Raw genomic sequence first — 16671 nt, 5'->3', positions numbered from 1 at the left:
CTACCATTCCCTATTTGACGGGAGAACTTAATTTTCTGCCCTGGTACAACTGAAAGTAAATAAAAGACAGACATTTATTCAGACGTGATGTGATGTTGGGATTGTTTGTGGACAATCACAAGGACCAAAACATTGACCTTAAGGCAAAGAGAGTAACTTTGAGATCCACATGGACTCCTGTGGTGGAGCCCCGTGTGAGATTCTCTAAGATGTGCTTCCATAAACTCAAGGGAGGACAAATACATATTCTGAGTCCCGTAGAAATTGAAAATGAAACTGGTCAGGAGGTAGACGTCCCCAACCGACCTTTCACCTGTCCGGAACTTGAGAAATAAATAGCCCTAAGAGTGTAAGGGGCAGAGAAGACTGGCAGACAGAAGTGTAGGCATGCCAATTAAAGAAAGGTAGAGAAGGTTGATTCTGATAACTCAAAGAGTTAACACATCCAAAACTAACGCAGGGGTGGGGAGAAAACCACACCCCACGGGAGTGCGGAGCCAACTCGCGGGAGAAAAATCCTATTGGCATTGAGAAGGCAGGGAGCCAGCCCCTGGGCGCGGCCTGCAGGGGGCAGGCGATCGCCCGGGGAAGCGGGGGCAGGAGGAGGCCGGAGCAGGTGCCCGCTCGGCAGCTGCAGGCAGCCGCAGGGAGCCCCAGCTGTGCCTCTGCCGGTGTGCCCTCCTTAGCCCGCGGTCCCCGCGCTGTGTCCCGCCGCTGACATGTGTGCCGCACGGATGCCTCCCCTGGCGCACATCTTCCGAGGGACTTTCGTCCACTCCACCTGGACCTGCCCCATGGAAGTGCTTCGGGATCACCTCCTCGGTGTGAGCGACAGCGGCAAAGTGAGTGGGCACGGGGTCTGGCCACCCGGACGCGCCGGCTGATAGGTGGAGGGAAGCTGGCGCGATGCGCTGCGGACGGAGTCCCGGGTTCGCTCCGCTTGGCTCCGGAGTTGAACTTGAGCGTTTGGCTCTCGGGAACGCAAAGCGAACCCTGACACTCGGTTCACCGGTTGGCTAGGGAGTATCGAGTTTCCGGAAGCCAGGAGCAGTGGGGTAATCCCACCACTTCTGGTTCGACAGCCGTCCAGGTTGCACTAGAAAAAGAGGAGAGCCATCCCCCGACCCACAAATCTTAAGAGATCAGCAATAAACCATAACATTGCTTCATTCATCTTTATATCTCTGGAGACTGGCACAGTACCGGGCACAGGGTAGGCGCATCATGAATTTGGTTTGAATTTATTGTGAAAGAATTAACAGAGGAGGGGTCATTTGATCGCTGTTGATTTGCCCGTTGACTACATAGAATAAGCAAAAGAGCTGATTTCATTCACCGAATCCTTGGCTCAACGCAGAGAATGTACTAATGATACAGGTTAGACAACTTGTAATACTAGAAAGGATAGTCGAAGAGAGATTATCCATCTCCCTGTATCCGCCCCTCCATACACACACACACACACACACAGCCATTTGTATTAAAGCAAGCAGTTCCATTTTAAGGTTCAAAATGTCTTCTATGAGTGTACCTTCTACACTTCTTTTTCCGAAAATCAGAATTTCTACAAATGACATTGGTAACTTAATGTCTGATATTTTCCGTTCTGTACACACAGATGATGACTGCATTAGTAATGGACTAGTCAGTTTAAGTAAAGTCATTCCATTTGAAGGAGAAAAAAGAAAATAAATCCAGGGGTGATATATTTTTGAGCTATTTTCCAACTACTAGTTTGGTTAGCAAAAGTACACATATTTGTGATTTGTCAGATTCAAGCTACGACTAAAGATGTTACTAAATCAGTGACTCTTCTTACATTTGGGGAGAGGGCTAAACCCTATTTTATTATAGTGCTTTAAAAATTATCTGTGCATAACTCAGAAGCTGTTGGGCTTCTGAGGTGATACAGCTCTTAGAGTTCACTTAAATGCAGAGATTGCAGTGAACCCTGAGATTGGTGCTTCCTTGCATGGGGACATGACCCTCAAGTTACAGGAAACTCATGTTGGGGCAAGTCCTGGGAAGCCCAGGTATAGAGACTACTGAACTATGAAAGAATGGAGGTGTTGGTCTAATCACAAGGAGCTGTTCAACTCTTAGATTCCCTTTTAAAAATGAATTTCCCATATCCAGAATTCTAACTGGTAGAATAGCAGACAAGAGAGTGGGTTGGGGGACTGACTTTAACACTGGAGAGGAGTAAAAAAGGAAGTAAATTACCTTAAAAATTACCTTTCATAGGGGTTATACAGAAAAAGAATTAAAGAGTGTCCTGAACACGCAATTAGTGGTTGAGTCAGGGAGTCTATTCCTAACTAAGAAGCATATTTGGGATTGTAAATTTAGAAAACAGGCCATTCCCTCACAAGATATAACTAACTAGGAATTGACTACAAAGGCGAGTTAATTCAAGGGGTTTAGCTTTCCTAATGAAACTCCCTAATCAGTGAATTGGTAACTGTTCTTTCTATCTTCGGTGCAAGGCAGTTTATTCCTGTGTTTAATACAGGGCATGCTCTATATATTTCAAATCTTGATTTCCCTCATGTTGAAATAGGAAATGCCTCACCTTTGGGATTGCCGAGATAATTGTCCATTTCTTATTTAAAACATTTTACAGTTGAAAAAAGAAAATAGTGTCCCCTTGAAACAACAAATATGTGAAATAATCATGATCTTTAAGTTTTATTGGGTTTCCTAATGCTGTTCTTGGGATGAATCTTCAGATGAATCATGAGCATCAGAGTTGCTTGTGAAAATGCTGATACCTGAGCACCAGTGGCAGAGAACTGAATTTCACAGGCCTGGAGTGGGACATAGGAAGTGGAATTTTAATGAGAATCCTGAAGGATTTGGACACAGGGAGTGGGTGGATGACATTCTGAGTAACTGTAGTATTTTGGTTGTGTGGTGGGACCACTTTAGTGAGATGTGGGGAGCTCAGTTTTGTTTCAAAGCCAGGTCTGAGATAACATCTCAAAGAGAAGGGACACAACTTCCTATGTCCTCCTTCTCTCTTATATGCCTCGTCCCTCACTCCATATAACTTCATGTAGGCTCAGAGAATGGTACTGACTATGTTTAACTCAATAATTAAAGCTTATATTCAATTAACTTAATTAAAACTATTCTTTAGCCAACATTTTGGTTTTGGGCATTTTGAATTCAGAGTTAATTTTTTTAATTGAACATCATGTAGCTTTTTAAAATAAGACTCTAAAAAGTTTAATTAATTTGAAAATATTTAATTAATCTTGAGACACAGTGTGCTCAAATATTACTGAGTTACCTAATTCTTTCATATACAACAGGGTCAGGTTGACTTTTAAGATACATTAAGAGGCCCTGGGACTTTTAATGCACACTTAGGCAGAAGCAAGAGTGAGGAAGAAAATCATTTTGGAGGCAATGCCTTGGGGTAGCTGTAGTAAATCCTAAGGAGAAACAGAGACCTGAGTTTTGGTTGAAAGTCGACACTAGTTTTCCTGCTCTAAGACCATGGGTGAAACACCTAACCTTTTTTGAGCCAATTTTATCATTTGTAGAATTTGATTTCCTTTTGCTAAATATTAAATGAGTGATGAATAAAAATACCTGGCACTTAGTGGATACTTGACAGATACCATGTTCATTCCATCCTCTTTCTTTTCTTTGCTCCTAGCAAATTCTTAAGCTCTTGCTCACTGCAGCATTTTTTCATGTTTCCACTTGGTGGCAACCGTGCAGGCCAAGCAGCAGAGAAGGAAACCAGGGCCTGGGAGGGACAGTATGGGACAGCGTGGCAACAGCTATGCATCCTCTTGATCATGTCATTCATCTACTGGAATGCAAAGATGCACCTGGGAAGAAAGATCTGAGGAGCTGTTAGTCAGCTTTTCACCGATGCAACCAAATTACCTGACAAGAGTAACTGAGAGGAGGAAAAGTTTGTTTTGGCTCAGGGTTTCAGAGGTTTAGTACGTGGTGGGCCAAGTCCATTGCTTTGGTCCCAAAGTGAGGTAGAACATTATGGTGCAAGGGCATGGTGGAGAAGCAATGATCCCTGTGTGGCATCCAGGAAGCAGGGGTGGGGGAAGGGGCCACAGGGAGGATGAACCCTTTTAGGGCACTTCCCCAGTGACCCACCTAGCCATGTCCCACTTGCCTATAGTTCCCACTCAGTCCATTTAAAGTAGGATGGACTGATTAGGTCACAACTCTCATAATTCAATCATTTCACTTTTGAATATTTCTGCATTAACACAGGAGCTTTTGAGGGACATCTCATATCCAAACCATAACAGAAGTATTTACTGCACATTATTTTCCATACTTCTTAGTCAGCACAGTGTGATTATTTCCTATTAGAGAGTTGAGATTTGAGAATTCACGCATATAGAGATTGGGGTGGAATAGTCAACTTTTGAAATATAGCCCAAGGGCCATGTTCTTTTTATGATAGCAGGCTGCTTCCCCAAGGCACGATGTGTGCCTTTAAAGAACTTGCCCTTTATTAAAAGAGCCAAGATTTGTTGGTATAACAAAAATGGGCTGATTCCTGAGCCAAACAGGGGGCTCCTTACTGGAGATAAATTGATGAACAAAGTGTCTTGGTGGTGTTGGTAATCTAGTGGTACATTAACAAAATCTGCTATGACCTATCTGAACTTGACCTAGTCTGGGGGGTGGAGGGAAGGCTTTCTCCAGTATCAAATGACATTTAAATTGTGTTCTGAAGAATAAGTAGAAGTTAACTAGGTAAGTCAGATAGGATTCAAAGTAGAGAAGAACCTTCTAGGCAGAGGCAATAGATTATGCAAAGGTCCTGGGTAGGCAGGAAAGAAAGGTCAAAGTGGTTAGAGTCTAAAAGTTCAAGAAAAGGATAACGTAAGGTAAGGCAGGACAGACTGACTGGGTGATATCTTGGAAGGTACGTGGAGTGGGGGAGGGATTGAACTGTGATTATAGTTTGCAGTTTGTACAGTTCACTTTAACTTCAGGATAAAGAATGAATTGGAAGGGAGTTGAGTGCAGGCAAGGAGGTCACATTGGAGCATGTTGCAGTAAGGAGTTCAGGTGAAATGGGATGTAGTTTAGATGAGGGAGTTTAGATGAGGGAGGCAGTGTGGCCTGCCAATTCATGAAACCCTAAGAATACCTTTATCACTTACTACTGCTGCAGATTTGTTGCTTAGCATTTCTACTCCCAAGTTTCCATACACACACACACACACACACACACACACACACAAATTATTTAATATACATCATGGGGTTGTTGAAAGGATTAATGTTTTTGTAAGTGTAAAATATATAGAATAATGCCAATCATGTAATACATGTTTAGTAATCATCAGCAATTATTGTCAGCAATGGAGATGGAAAGAGGCTTGGTGGCTCTTTAGATCAAGTCAGCTGGATTTGATAACTTGTGAATGTATGGTTAGAAGGCAAGAGCATCAAGAGAAATGTATTTCAATGTATGTAAATAATATAAACCAGGTGTATATCACTGTGTGGTGGCACAAATTGACCAGTGATAGGAAAGGCTTCTTGAAGGAAGCAGTCATTGAACTGAACCTTAAAGAAAAGACAGGATCTGAACATGCAGGACAGAATTAAAAGGCTCTGGCAAAGGCTGATGGTTTTCAATTCTAATGTTGTTAGGAAATTTGCTTCCATAAAAAGATGCTTTTCATGCCCAAGTATCACAGGATAACTCTGAGAAGTCTGATTTTCTAGAAAGCTGATTTCTTTGTTCAGAATGTTCATAGCAGACACAGCTGGCTACCCACTCAATAGCTATAACCTTTTCTTTCTTACCACATCCTGAAGTTGATCGGCCTGTGATCTACTTGGCACAGGCTACCTCCGAGTATGAGCCAGCCATGGTAATGTACTCCCACTTATCACTTACCATACTTGTTTTCAGCACTCTCAGAAGAGACAGCTTAGCCCACCTCCCTCTCCAGGACCAGGATATTCTGAGTTCCTGAGCTTGGCAGGAAGGTGGATCTTTGCCTTTCCAAGCAGGAGGAAAGAATGACACAGAACCACTAGGATTTGTGATTCAGACTGACAGAACTCCTGGCTAAGCAAGATGGTGGAGCAGCCTTCCTTGGTAACTAAGCGTGGTTGGTGATTGACATTCTGGCATACAGAAAATCCGTTAAGAAGCTTCTGGGATGTGGGAAGAGAGCCCCTCTTCCTTTCTTTGGATGCTCTCACTTAAAGACAGGATATCTGGGGTTGCTGCTGCCACTATTTGGGACCATGAGGAAAAGGTTAAGAAGATCCCAGAGACACCAACCTAATCTCTGACATCTCTGAACTGCTGAGATCATGAAGTGTCTTTATTGTCTAAACTGCTGTTAGCTGGGTACTCTGTTCATTGCAGCCTGACATACATATGTTATTACACTGCTTTTCAAAGAATCATATTTTTCAAAGAACTGCTAGTTGCCTTCTGCTTTCCCTCTTTTTATCTTCTCCTTGTTGGCCCAAAATATCAGTGTCTTTTTAGGCACCCATATTAGTCAAGTCCAGTCAATTTTCCTTTGGGACATCTGTGCATAGTCATTCCCCGCCCCAGCTCAACCCTTTGTTGTCTCCTAGATAAAATATTACAGGAACCCCCTGTATCTCATCCCTATTTCAATGTTTCCTCCACATTACTGACAGTTATTTTCATGAGTAGTATCATATGTCTCCTCTTCTGTAGTCATCTGTGGCTCGTTCACTAGTGCCCCAAGGTCCAAATGTCCTTGGAAGTTTCTAGACCTGACATTATTTGGACCTAATCTGTTTTTTCAATCCTTCCACCTACTTCATCTCCCTACCTGGCAAATGGGAATAAATTTACTATGGCTGCTCACACCACAATGTACCCATGAACCAAGAGATGATCTGTGAAAAAGTTTCAGTTTCCCAGCACATCATGCTCTTTTATGTTTCCATGTTGTTGGTATCAATCTCTCAGCTTAGCATAGAACTCCTTTTACAACCCATATTCCATTGTTTATCAAATGTTAAGGCACAGCTCCACTGTCCCTTTCCTCCAAACCTTCTCTAGCCATCATTCCCTGATTGGAATAAATTTCCCCTTCCTCTGTCCTCTCATAAATATTTCTTTTTGTACAAAGATTGAACTCATGAGCTCTTAACCACTGAGCCAATTCCCAGTCCATTTTTACTTTTAATTTTGAAACAGGGTCTTGCTAAGTTGCTTAGGGTCTTGCTAAGTTACTGTGGCTGGCCTTGAACTTGTGATCCTCTTGCCTCAGCCTCCCAAGGTCCTGGGATTACAGCCATGTGCCACCGTGTTTGGATCCCATACAATTTTGCATGTATTTCAAATTAATATTTTTCTAGTGGTTAAGAACATGGCTTCTGGACCCAGACTCTGTGAATTTCCAATTTCAACTCTACTGCTTATTTGGAGAAATTCCTAATGTATCAGAGTCTCCACACCCAACGGATGGTGTGTTGAAGGTGAATCCTGACTGTGAGGTATTAAGAGGGTAGACATTTAATCTGATCATCGCATTTAGAGATGAAGCCTTTGGAAGGGGATTAGGATTAGATATGGTCATCTAGATGGAGCCCCATGATTAAATACTGGTGGTTTTAGAAGAAGAGGGAGAGAGAGCAGAACACACACACACACACACACACACACACACACACACCCTGTCTCACTATGCAGGGCCGTGTGCTGTCTCAGGACTGTGCCAATAAGAAGGCCATCATCAGATGTGACCCTTGGCCTTGGGCCAGAGCCATAAGCCAAAGTAAGCCTCTTTATAATTTACCTAGTCTGTGGTACTGCATTATTAGCAACAGAGAATGGATCAAGAGAGAAGGTTTACTGCCTCTGAGCTACTTGTCTATAATTATACTTGTGCTCAAGCCATTAGGAATCAATTTAAGTATAATCTCCAAAATCTTTTTATTATTTCTGTATTCTACAGTGATCTTTCCCTACTTTTGACGTCTCTCTCATTGTCTTTCTTACAGAGTACTTGCTCACATTCATTGACCAGGCCTTATTTGTGTCTATTTTTACTCAAATTAATTATAAAAGTTCCTATTCACATGACTTGAAAAAATGTAGAGAATATCTAATATTCCCTAACAGACATAAGATCTTGCAAATAGCATAGGTGCTCAGCAAATATTTATTAAATGAATGAACACTGAAAAAATTACAGCAACTGTTGCACAATTTGTCTTAATCTTTGCTAGTAATAGTTCCGAAATGTATTTGTGTGTACCTTAGAAAATACAATATTGCATGTAACTTAATCTCCTTTCAAGAATGATTTTTATTGCACAAAATATAGATGTTCACAGTTGTTCTTTTTTATTTTATTTATTTTTTTTAGTTTTTAATAGACTTTTATTTTATTGCTTTATATGTGGTACTGAGAATTGAACCCGGTGCCTCACACATGCCAGGCAAGTGCGCTACCGTTGAGCACCAGCCCCTGCCCCAGTCCCAGCCCTACAGTTGTTCTTTTAATTAAATTCATTCTGGTTTGAAAATGATGTTACTTTTGAAGGTTTTAGTGTCTTTGGAGATTACTTTCTTGCATTCTACTACCTATAAATATTGCTAGTGTGCTTTTAAACATTTATTCTAATACTGACTACCTGGGATGTATGGCCAGGGCCTCACTTACAAGCAGCATGTGCCAGCTGCAGTGAAATATGGATTTACCATTTAAAGCCAAGCGCTCAGGGTAAATGGTTGTACATGAGAATTAACTCTATCAGTGACTACAATGACAAGGAACACAAGGCTCAGAGAAATAAAATGGCTTTCCCAAAGAAGGAATGGAGTTGGGATTTAGATCCAGATCTGTTTCCTCTTTAGCCATTATTATCTCTCTGGATCTGATTTAAAGACCCCGGTTCCATTTCATCCAAGTAAAGCATTTAACTTTCTTTCTCAGTCTTGTCTCCTTTGTTTTGTGCTTCTGAGTTTCAGACAGAAAATCCATTCTTCATTCTGTGGCTGTGTCCAAGATCTATTTCTCTGTCCTATTATTCACCCCCTGGTTTCTTCCCAGTTGAAACTGTCCTCCCTTTCTCGGTCTTTTCCTTCAGTACTGTTTTTTTTCCCCCTTTCTCTTGTCAGTGAAGCTGTTTTTATGTCTTGATTCCTAGCACTCATCAAACTTAAGCAAGTCTGGATGTCTCTCCAAGTCCACAGCCTTCTAGCAACCCCAGATATCCCCCAAACAATGCAAAAATGGTTACTGTAATATAATCTAATCAATGTGCATGAATCTGAATTTATAAAACTGGCTGAGGAAGGATACACATATACTTCACAGAAAAATTAGTCAGAAGTGTTTTAATAGATGAATTGAAAGATTCAAAAGGGGCCTCAGATTCTTCTTATCCTGTTTTTTTCTTTTTAACCATTTATCTATTACTCTTTACTCCTTTCCTACACCCATCTCTAACTCTGTCCCCATAAATGTTCCAGTGTCTGCATATGGATTTGTTTTTCATGGAGGGGATAAATAACTTTCATTAAATCTTGAAAGGATAAGAGACAAAATTTTCTAGACTAGCCAATCTTGAGTCTCAGGTAGAACTGTCTCACCTATACAACATCCCTGTTTGGCTTTAAGTGATCAATACACTAGAAATGTATCGATCTCTCCAATCAGGTGCTAATAATGTCACTCTCTTCCAAGGAGAACAAATCTGAGCTCCACTCACTACGATTATTGGAATGCTCAGTGATACTTGTTTTGGGACCTTTCCTTTTTTTCCTTCCACTGTGCAAGGATTCCTGGAGAGTTTATAATCTAAGCCTTCATTCATTCACAGATACTGATCAAGTCTTTACTAGGTCCCAGCTGCTGTTCTTATTCTGAGGCTGCAGCTGTGAACAAGATGAAGCAGCCATTGACATGGAGTTTTATTTCAGGGCTCTTCCAGATGTTAGGTTCTTAAATACGGGCAACCCCTTACCTCCAAGTCCATGGTCACTGCTACCCTTGTTCTTTGTGGCAGTCTGATGCTGCACTTGGGTGATGACCCAAACCATCTGTTGGCCAGTACAACTCTGTCCTGTCCAGACTGGAAAGGGCCTTCCCCAGGGTCAGCTAAGGGGCACTCCACACCCTGTGCTTAGCTTGTTCTAAAACAACTTACATGAACTTCTGTGGTCACACTGGTCTTTATGTTTGGCTCCTTTTAGGGAGAATATCAATGTTCTATTTATTTTTCATACCTTTATTTATTTATGTATTGGTACCAGGGATTGAACTCAGGGGCACTCAATCACTTAGCCACATCCTTAGTCCAATTTTTATTAGAGACAGGGTCTCACTGAGTTGCTTAGTGCCTTGCTGTTGCTGAGGCTGGCTTTGGACTCACGATCCTCCTGTGTCAGCCTCCCAAACTGCTGGGATTATAGGCATGCGCCACTGCGCCTGGCTCAATGTTCCATTCTTTCCTGGTGTGTCTAAGATACTTAACAACAACAAAAAAAAAGTCCAAGATGAATCCTTAGTTGGTCTCTTAACTATAGTGGTAAATTTTAAAAGAGTTCCACAGTACATTTAAAATATGACTTAAAAAGTTTGATCAATTATGGAGGCTGCAGTTGTGGCTCAGTGCTAGAGTGCTTACATGTGAGGCACTGTGTTCAATCCTCAGCAACTATAAAAATAAATAAATAAAATAAAGGTCCATCTACAACTAAAATATATATTTAAAAAGTTTGATCAATTAAAATATTGGTAGCACATTTCTTATGTTTTGTAGTTGTACATTAAAATACTTCAACATAATTTAAGAGGAATAAATTTTTCCAACATTTTTTATTGGTGCATTATATTGTACATAATGATGGTATTTGTGGTTATATATTTGTGCATGCACACCATATAACAATATGGTTTGGCTAGTATCACTCCCCAGCACTTCCCCCTCCCTCACCACCTCCCATCCCTTGATCTCTTTCCTCTACTGACCTCCCTTTGATTGCTATGAGAGCTGTCCCCACCTTTTATTAAAAGGGAATATTGTGTGCAGTTTATCCTTGTATATTGTTCTTGGCTTCTTGTTTATGACACTTGATTATAAACTCACAGATACAAGGCATTTTGGTGATGATATTGAGAACAGTATAATATTGAACTTTTACTGAACGCTTGTTAGGTGCTGGGCCTATGCTGAATGCTGTGCAGTCATAATCTCAGAAGCTCTTGTGGCTACTTATTGAGATGAAATAGCTTTACTTGTTTCATAGACAAGGAAACTGAGACTCCGAGTGAGCTACATCCCTAGCCCTTTTTATTTGTTATTTGAGACATGTTCTCCTTAAATTGCTGAGGGGCTTGCTAAATTGCTGAGGCTGGTCTGGAGCTTGCTATCCTCAAATTCGAGGATCCAGCTTCCTGAGTTACTGGAATCATAGGCATGCACCAGTGTGCCCGACTGTGCAACAAACATCTAATGATCAGTTGGATGACTTTTCTGTCTCTTGAAGTCATTAGGTAGCTGTTTGATTTGCCAGTCAACCAGCAAATTTACAAATAGCTATTGTTTTAGTTAGTTTTTGCATTACTGTCACCAAAATGCCCAACAAAAACAACACAGAGAAAAAAAGTTTTATTTAGGACTCATAGCTTCAGAGGTCTCAGTCCATAAGTGACCAACTCCATTGCAGCAGGGGAAAGTTGTCAGGGAGAAAAGTGAAGGGGCCACAGAGAAGAATAACCCTTCTTGGGCAGGCCCCTAGTTACCATCTCTTCCAGTCACTCCCTACCTGCCTATAGTTCACACCCAGTTACAGCTCTCACAATCCAATCATTGCACCTCTGAATATTCCTGCATTAACAGGGGCTTTGGGGAGACATTTCACATCTAAACCAAGACAGCTTTCCTTACTTAAATTGTTAATAGGAATTTAATTCCCAAGACTAAAGATAGACTCAAATGAAATTGACCAAATTATTTTATGTGTTTGAATGAATATGTCACAATGAACCCCACTATGACATTTAATTGTAATGCACCAATAAAAATAATTAACTAAGAAATAAAGATAGATACATTTCTTCTGATACAGATTCGAAAATTGATTAAGCATCCCTCAAAAGATTTTGTTTCATGCGTGGCTTTGATCTTAGATCCTACCTTCAAAAAAGAACAACAACAACAAAAACCTATTATCCTTTTCCTTAGTGAAAGTATTGTTTGGGCTGGGGTTGTGGTTCAGTGGTAGTGCGCTTGCCTAGTATATGTGAGGCACTGGGTTCGATCCTCAGCACCACATACAACAAATACATAAAATAAAGGTCCATCAACAACTTAAAAAAATATATATTAAGAAAAAAAGAAAGTATTGTTTAGTTAATTTTAATCACACTAACTTATTAACTCAAATGGATAAATTACATTAAGTTTAACTTTAAATTGATATCTGTTTTTCAAAGCCTTTCTGACTGTTGAAGTTGGTGTCTCTGTGAAACACTGTTTTCTTCCCTTGAATTAGCTACAGGCACATTATTACCTGAGACCATTTCACCACAAATATAGCTCATGTCTTCTCTACCTGTCATGGTCTGCTCAGGTTGGCATCACCATAGGATCTGTTGCTATGGTCACAGTGCTCTTTCTCTTCTCAGCCTTATCATTGGGTTTTAAAAAATTATTTGGACAGAAGTGCACCTTCCTCAGCAAACTGCAACTTAAAACCCAAGTGTTCCAAGCCTCAGTTTATTGACAAGCTATTCTTTCATGAATTAAAAAAAGAAATCTATGAAGGCTAAAGCAATTACAAGGTAATTGTAATTTAAAGTGAATTCTAAGGTTACCTATAATGATACAAGAAATTTAAAATTTCAAGGTTCCCCAACAACTTAAATGGAAAGAAAAAGTCTATCAAATAACCATACATTTCTCACCCTCCCACATTCTTATATACAAACTACATTTATAGTAGGAGGTATAAAAATAAACCCTAAATAATTCTAACTTTTGCAGAGTAGGAGTAGAGAGTGGGTGGTGTGGAGAATAATTTAAACTTTTTTTGTATTACTATTTTTTGTTTCCTTGTTATTTGTTTTTATAATTTAAAACCAATTTTTAAAATTGAATTTTCTCTTAATTGTGGTAAAATACACATAATATAAAATTCACTATTTTAAAGTGTGAGATTCGCCAGGTATGGTGGCCCTTGCCTATAATCCCAGCTACAGGGGAGGCCAATGCAGGATGATTGCAAAATTCAAGGCCAGCCTCTAAAACTTAATAAGACCCCATCTCAAAATAAAATAAAGGACTGAGGATATAGCTCAGTGGTAGAGTCCCTTGGGTTCAAGCCTTAGTACAGCTAAAAAAATAAATTAATGAAAATGTAAGATTCAGTGTCATTTATTGTGGTCATAATACAATAAGTTGTATAATGCAACACTATCAACACTTACAACACTATCAACACTATCTTGTTCTAGAATATGTTCATCACCCTAAAAGAAACTCTTTAACCTAAAGCAGTCATTTCCTACCCTCTCCTCTCACCCCACCATCGACCACTATTCTGCTTTCTCAATCAATAGACTTGCCTATTCTGGATTTTTTGAGTAAATGTACATGCACAACACATGATCTTTTGTGTCTGACTTTTTCCACTTAGCATAATGTTTTTGTGTGTCATCCATTTGGTGGCAGGTGTCAAGAGTTTATTCCTTTCTATAGTTGAATACTCTTCCAGTGTTTGGATATACCACATTTAATTTATCCATTCATCAGCAAATGGGCATTTGTGTTGTTTCTATACTTTGTTTGCTTTCTACAGTGCTGTTATGAACATTTCATGCACAGGTTTTGAAATCCAATTTATTTTTTAAAATTGTTTTATGGCTCCCTGTTGCCTAACCTTGGGCTAACCACAGGCCTGGTCTTGCTATTTGCCCAAACTTCCATATTGGTTTATGTCTTTGTGTCTTTGTCCATGTTCCTTCTTTACTTGCCACCCGCTGCATGAGTGAATACATGCATGTGTATTCATATATGAACATAGGAAAGTAATGTCCTATTCATTCTTCTGTCTTTCCTATTCCCATCCTCCCTCCCTTCCCTTCGTTCCCCTTTATCTAATCCAAAGTACTTCTTATTCTTCCCTAAACCTCCCCCGCCCCACCTTGTGTATTAGCATCTGCATATCAGAGAGAAAATTCAGCCTTTGGTTTTTGGGGATTGGTTTATTTCACTTAGCATGATAGTCTCCAGTTCCATCCTTTTAAGGCTCAATTTAAGAGCCATATTCTTAATGAGGTCATTGCTGACCCTACTCCTTCTCTTCAGCTCACAGGCAGGACTGACAGCTGGCTTCTTTGTACCCCACTTTCCACTCAGCATCTCTTTATGGCTCATACTCTATCTCAAGAATCTCCCCAATGACCTAACTTTGAAAATAGGTCCTTCACTTTGTCACCTTGGTGTCCATAACACCAGCACTTTGTAGGCAGTCTGATGAATGTGTATTGAATAAATGACATCTGGATGATTTTCACTACAGGTTAATCAGTTTGGAAAAGTTCTTACTTCATGAGCCAGCTACGTGGGCAATGGCTTAAAATAGCTTCCAAATAACTAATTGTTTGAGTAAGAACTCTGGGTTTTCTAAGCCTAGATGTTTGGTAACAACATATTTTGCTACTGTGTATTTGACCACAGCAAGCTGTAACTAGTTTCATGTCCTGGTGAATAATTAAGAAGCCTGGAAAAGCAGATTTTAATTAAAACTCTGAGACCTCATAAAGTTCCCAATGCCTTTATCTTGGCCTATGTTAAGGACTTGGAATAATGGGGATTATAGAGGCCTGCTTATTGCCTTTGGTTTTGTATTGTGGTTAAGGGTTTGCTTCTTCATAAAGTGGTAATTTACTTGGAATGTTGCATGTAAATTGCTACTTACAATTTACAGTCCTGGAACATGGTAGACCCTCCATAAACAATAGCTCTTATTATCCATCTCCTGTTCCTCAAAGTACTTTACAAAGTGCTTTTGCACAAAACTAGCATTCGATAAATGTTTTGTTTGTTTAAGTGAAAGAATGAATATCGAATGGACTGTTTTGCTCTGTATGGAGAAGAAATGGTTGATCAACATTCTCAGCTGGTTGTAGTCAATGCACTTAGAGACCAAGAAGTAACCCTACTTGTGCTTTCCACATAGCAGGGCAGATTTTTTTTCCTGTGCTATTTCACATAAAAGTTGTTTTCTTCCTGCATCTGAAGTGTGGTTTCGTGCAACCCACAGCCCCTTTCTGAAGCACAACACACAGAAGTCATTCGGTGTCCTTAGCGCAGCGTGGGTATTCATACCACCTCCTGTTCCAGCAGAGCCTGGACTCAATGGCTAGATGGAGCTGTTATTCTTGGAGATCTTAAGGGCTGATGATAGCTGATGAAGAGTGAGGACTTCGGGGTGCTAGGATAAAATAATGAACAAAAGAGATGCAGCCCCTGTCTTATTTGCACTTGGAATCAACAATCAAATGAGTATGTATACATATATAATTTCTAAAAGGGGAAAATATACCGAATGCTTTGGAGATAGAAATCAGCTTATTTTGAGGAGATACTTCAAGAAATAATTCCTAAGGAAGTGACATCTGAGCTTTGTCTGAAGGCCAAATAGAAATTCATGAGGCAGAGAAGGAATGGGAAGGGCCTGCACAAAGACCCAGAGTGAGGAAGAACCAGGAACTGTGTGATGAAGGATGAGAAGCAGTAGGTGGTGGAGATAGATGAGGCCAGAGATAAAAGCAGTAGCCACATGGAGTGTCCTCGTAGATCTTCCCCTTTACTCGAAGGGCAGTGCAAAGCCAATGAAGGGTGTTAGAAGAGTGGTAGAGCAGGTCTGCTCATTTATAATATGTGCACTGGAGCAGGCATGAGTGGCTGCTGAAGGAGAGATGAGTTAGCAGGTGATTTCAGTGGACCATGAAAGAGACAGGTAGGTGGTGTTAGGATGGGGAGAAGTGGGCACATCTGTGACACAAGGAGAAGGCAAGGCCGATGGGATTTATAACAAATGACTACAATATGAGAGAGGATGCTTCCCCTGAGTTTTGGGCTTGTTCAACTGCATAGATGGGGTGGCATCTCTGAGCTAGGGAGCAGAAGAGAGCTCCAGCCAGGGAGGACAGTTCCAGAGATCAGATTTGATCATCCTGAGCTGAGGTCCTCTGTGACATCTATGTAGAGATATCAAATGAGCATTGGCTTGCAGGTCTGGGGCTTAGAAGAGATGTCTGAGCAGGAGTTATGAAGTGTAGAGTCAGGGCTGAGAAGAGAACAGGAGCTAGATTAACTTCTGTGGTTGTGTCTGGAGTTCAAGAGAACAACATAGAATGAGAAAGCAACCCAAAGATCAGAGAAGACCATGCTGCCTGGAAGGCAAGATGCTTTAAAACAGAGGGAGAAGGGTAGATGTCAGAAGTTACTAAGCAGCAACCATAAGAAGAACCCTGCAAATATGTATAGTAAATTTAGCAACTCCATTAGCAACTCACTGTTCACCCTAGGAAGCTATTTTAGCAGATTATTGTAGACAATAATGATAGGTGACCTTTTTTAAGATAATAAATATATGATATTTTCATTTATCATATGACAAAAATAGCAAAGTACCTACAAATAAGTTACGTTTGT

The 16671-nt window shown here is 40.4% G+C and overlaps 1 protein-coding gene across 3 annotated transcripts in view; it reads left to right on the top strand.

Annotated features, from left to right (window-relative positions):
- The first annotated feature begins 578 nt into the window (after window positions 1-578).
- Window positions 579-16671, top strand: part of Gda (guanine deaminase) — a 98171-nt gene continuing 82078 nt past the window's right edge. For 2 of the 3 annotated variants that reach the window (XR_009228200.1, XM_058584008.1), the window contains exon 1: window positions 579-842. Coding sequence is in view for 2 of the 3 variants with exons in the window: in XM_058584008.1 (XP_058439991.1) it covers window positions 720-842 (123 nt within the window). In the remaining variant the exon portion in view is untranslated. The remainder of the gene's footprint in view (window positions 843-16671) is intronic. The other variant, XM_058584009.1, reaches the window with a different exon arrangement.

The sequence above is a fragment of the Marmota monax genome, unplaced genomic scaffold, assembly GCF_021218885.2.
Source record: "Marmota monax isolate L192 unplaced genomic scaffold, Marmota_monax_Labrador192_F-V1.1 WCK01_AAM20220418_F8-fsc00059, whole genome shotgun sequence".
Taxonomy (NCBI): domain Eukaryota; kingdom Metazoa; phylum Chordata; class Mammalia; order Rodentia; family Sciuridae; genus Marmota; species Marmota monax.
The sequence above is the reverse complement of the archived record's forward strand: the minus strand, read 5'-3'. Positions and strand labels throughout refer to the sequence as shown.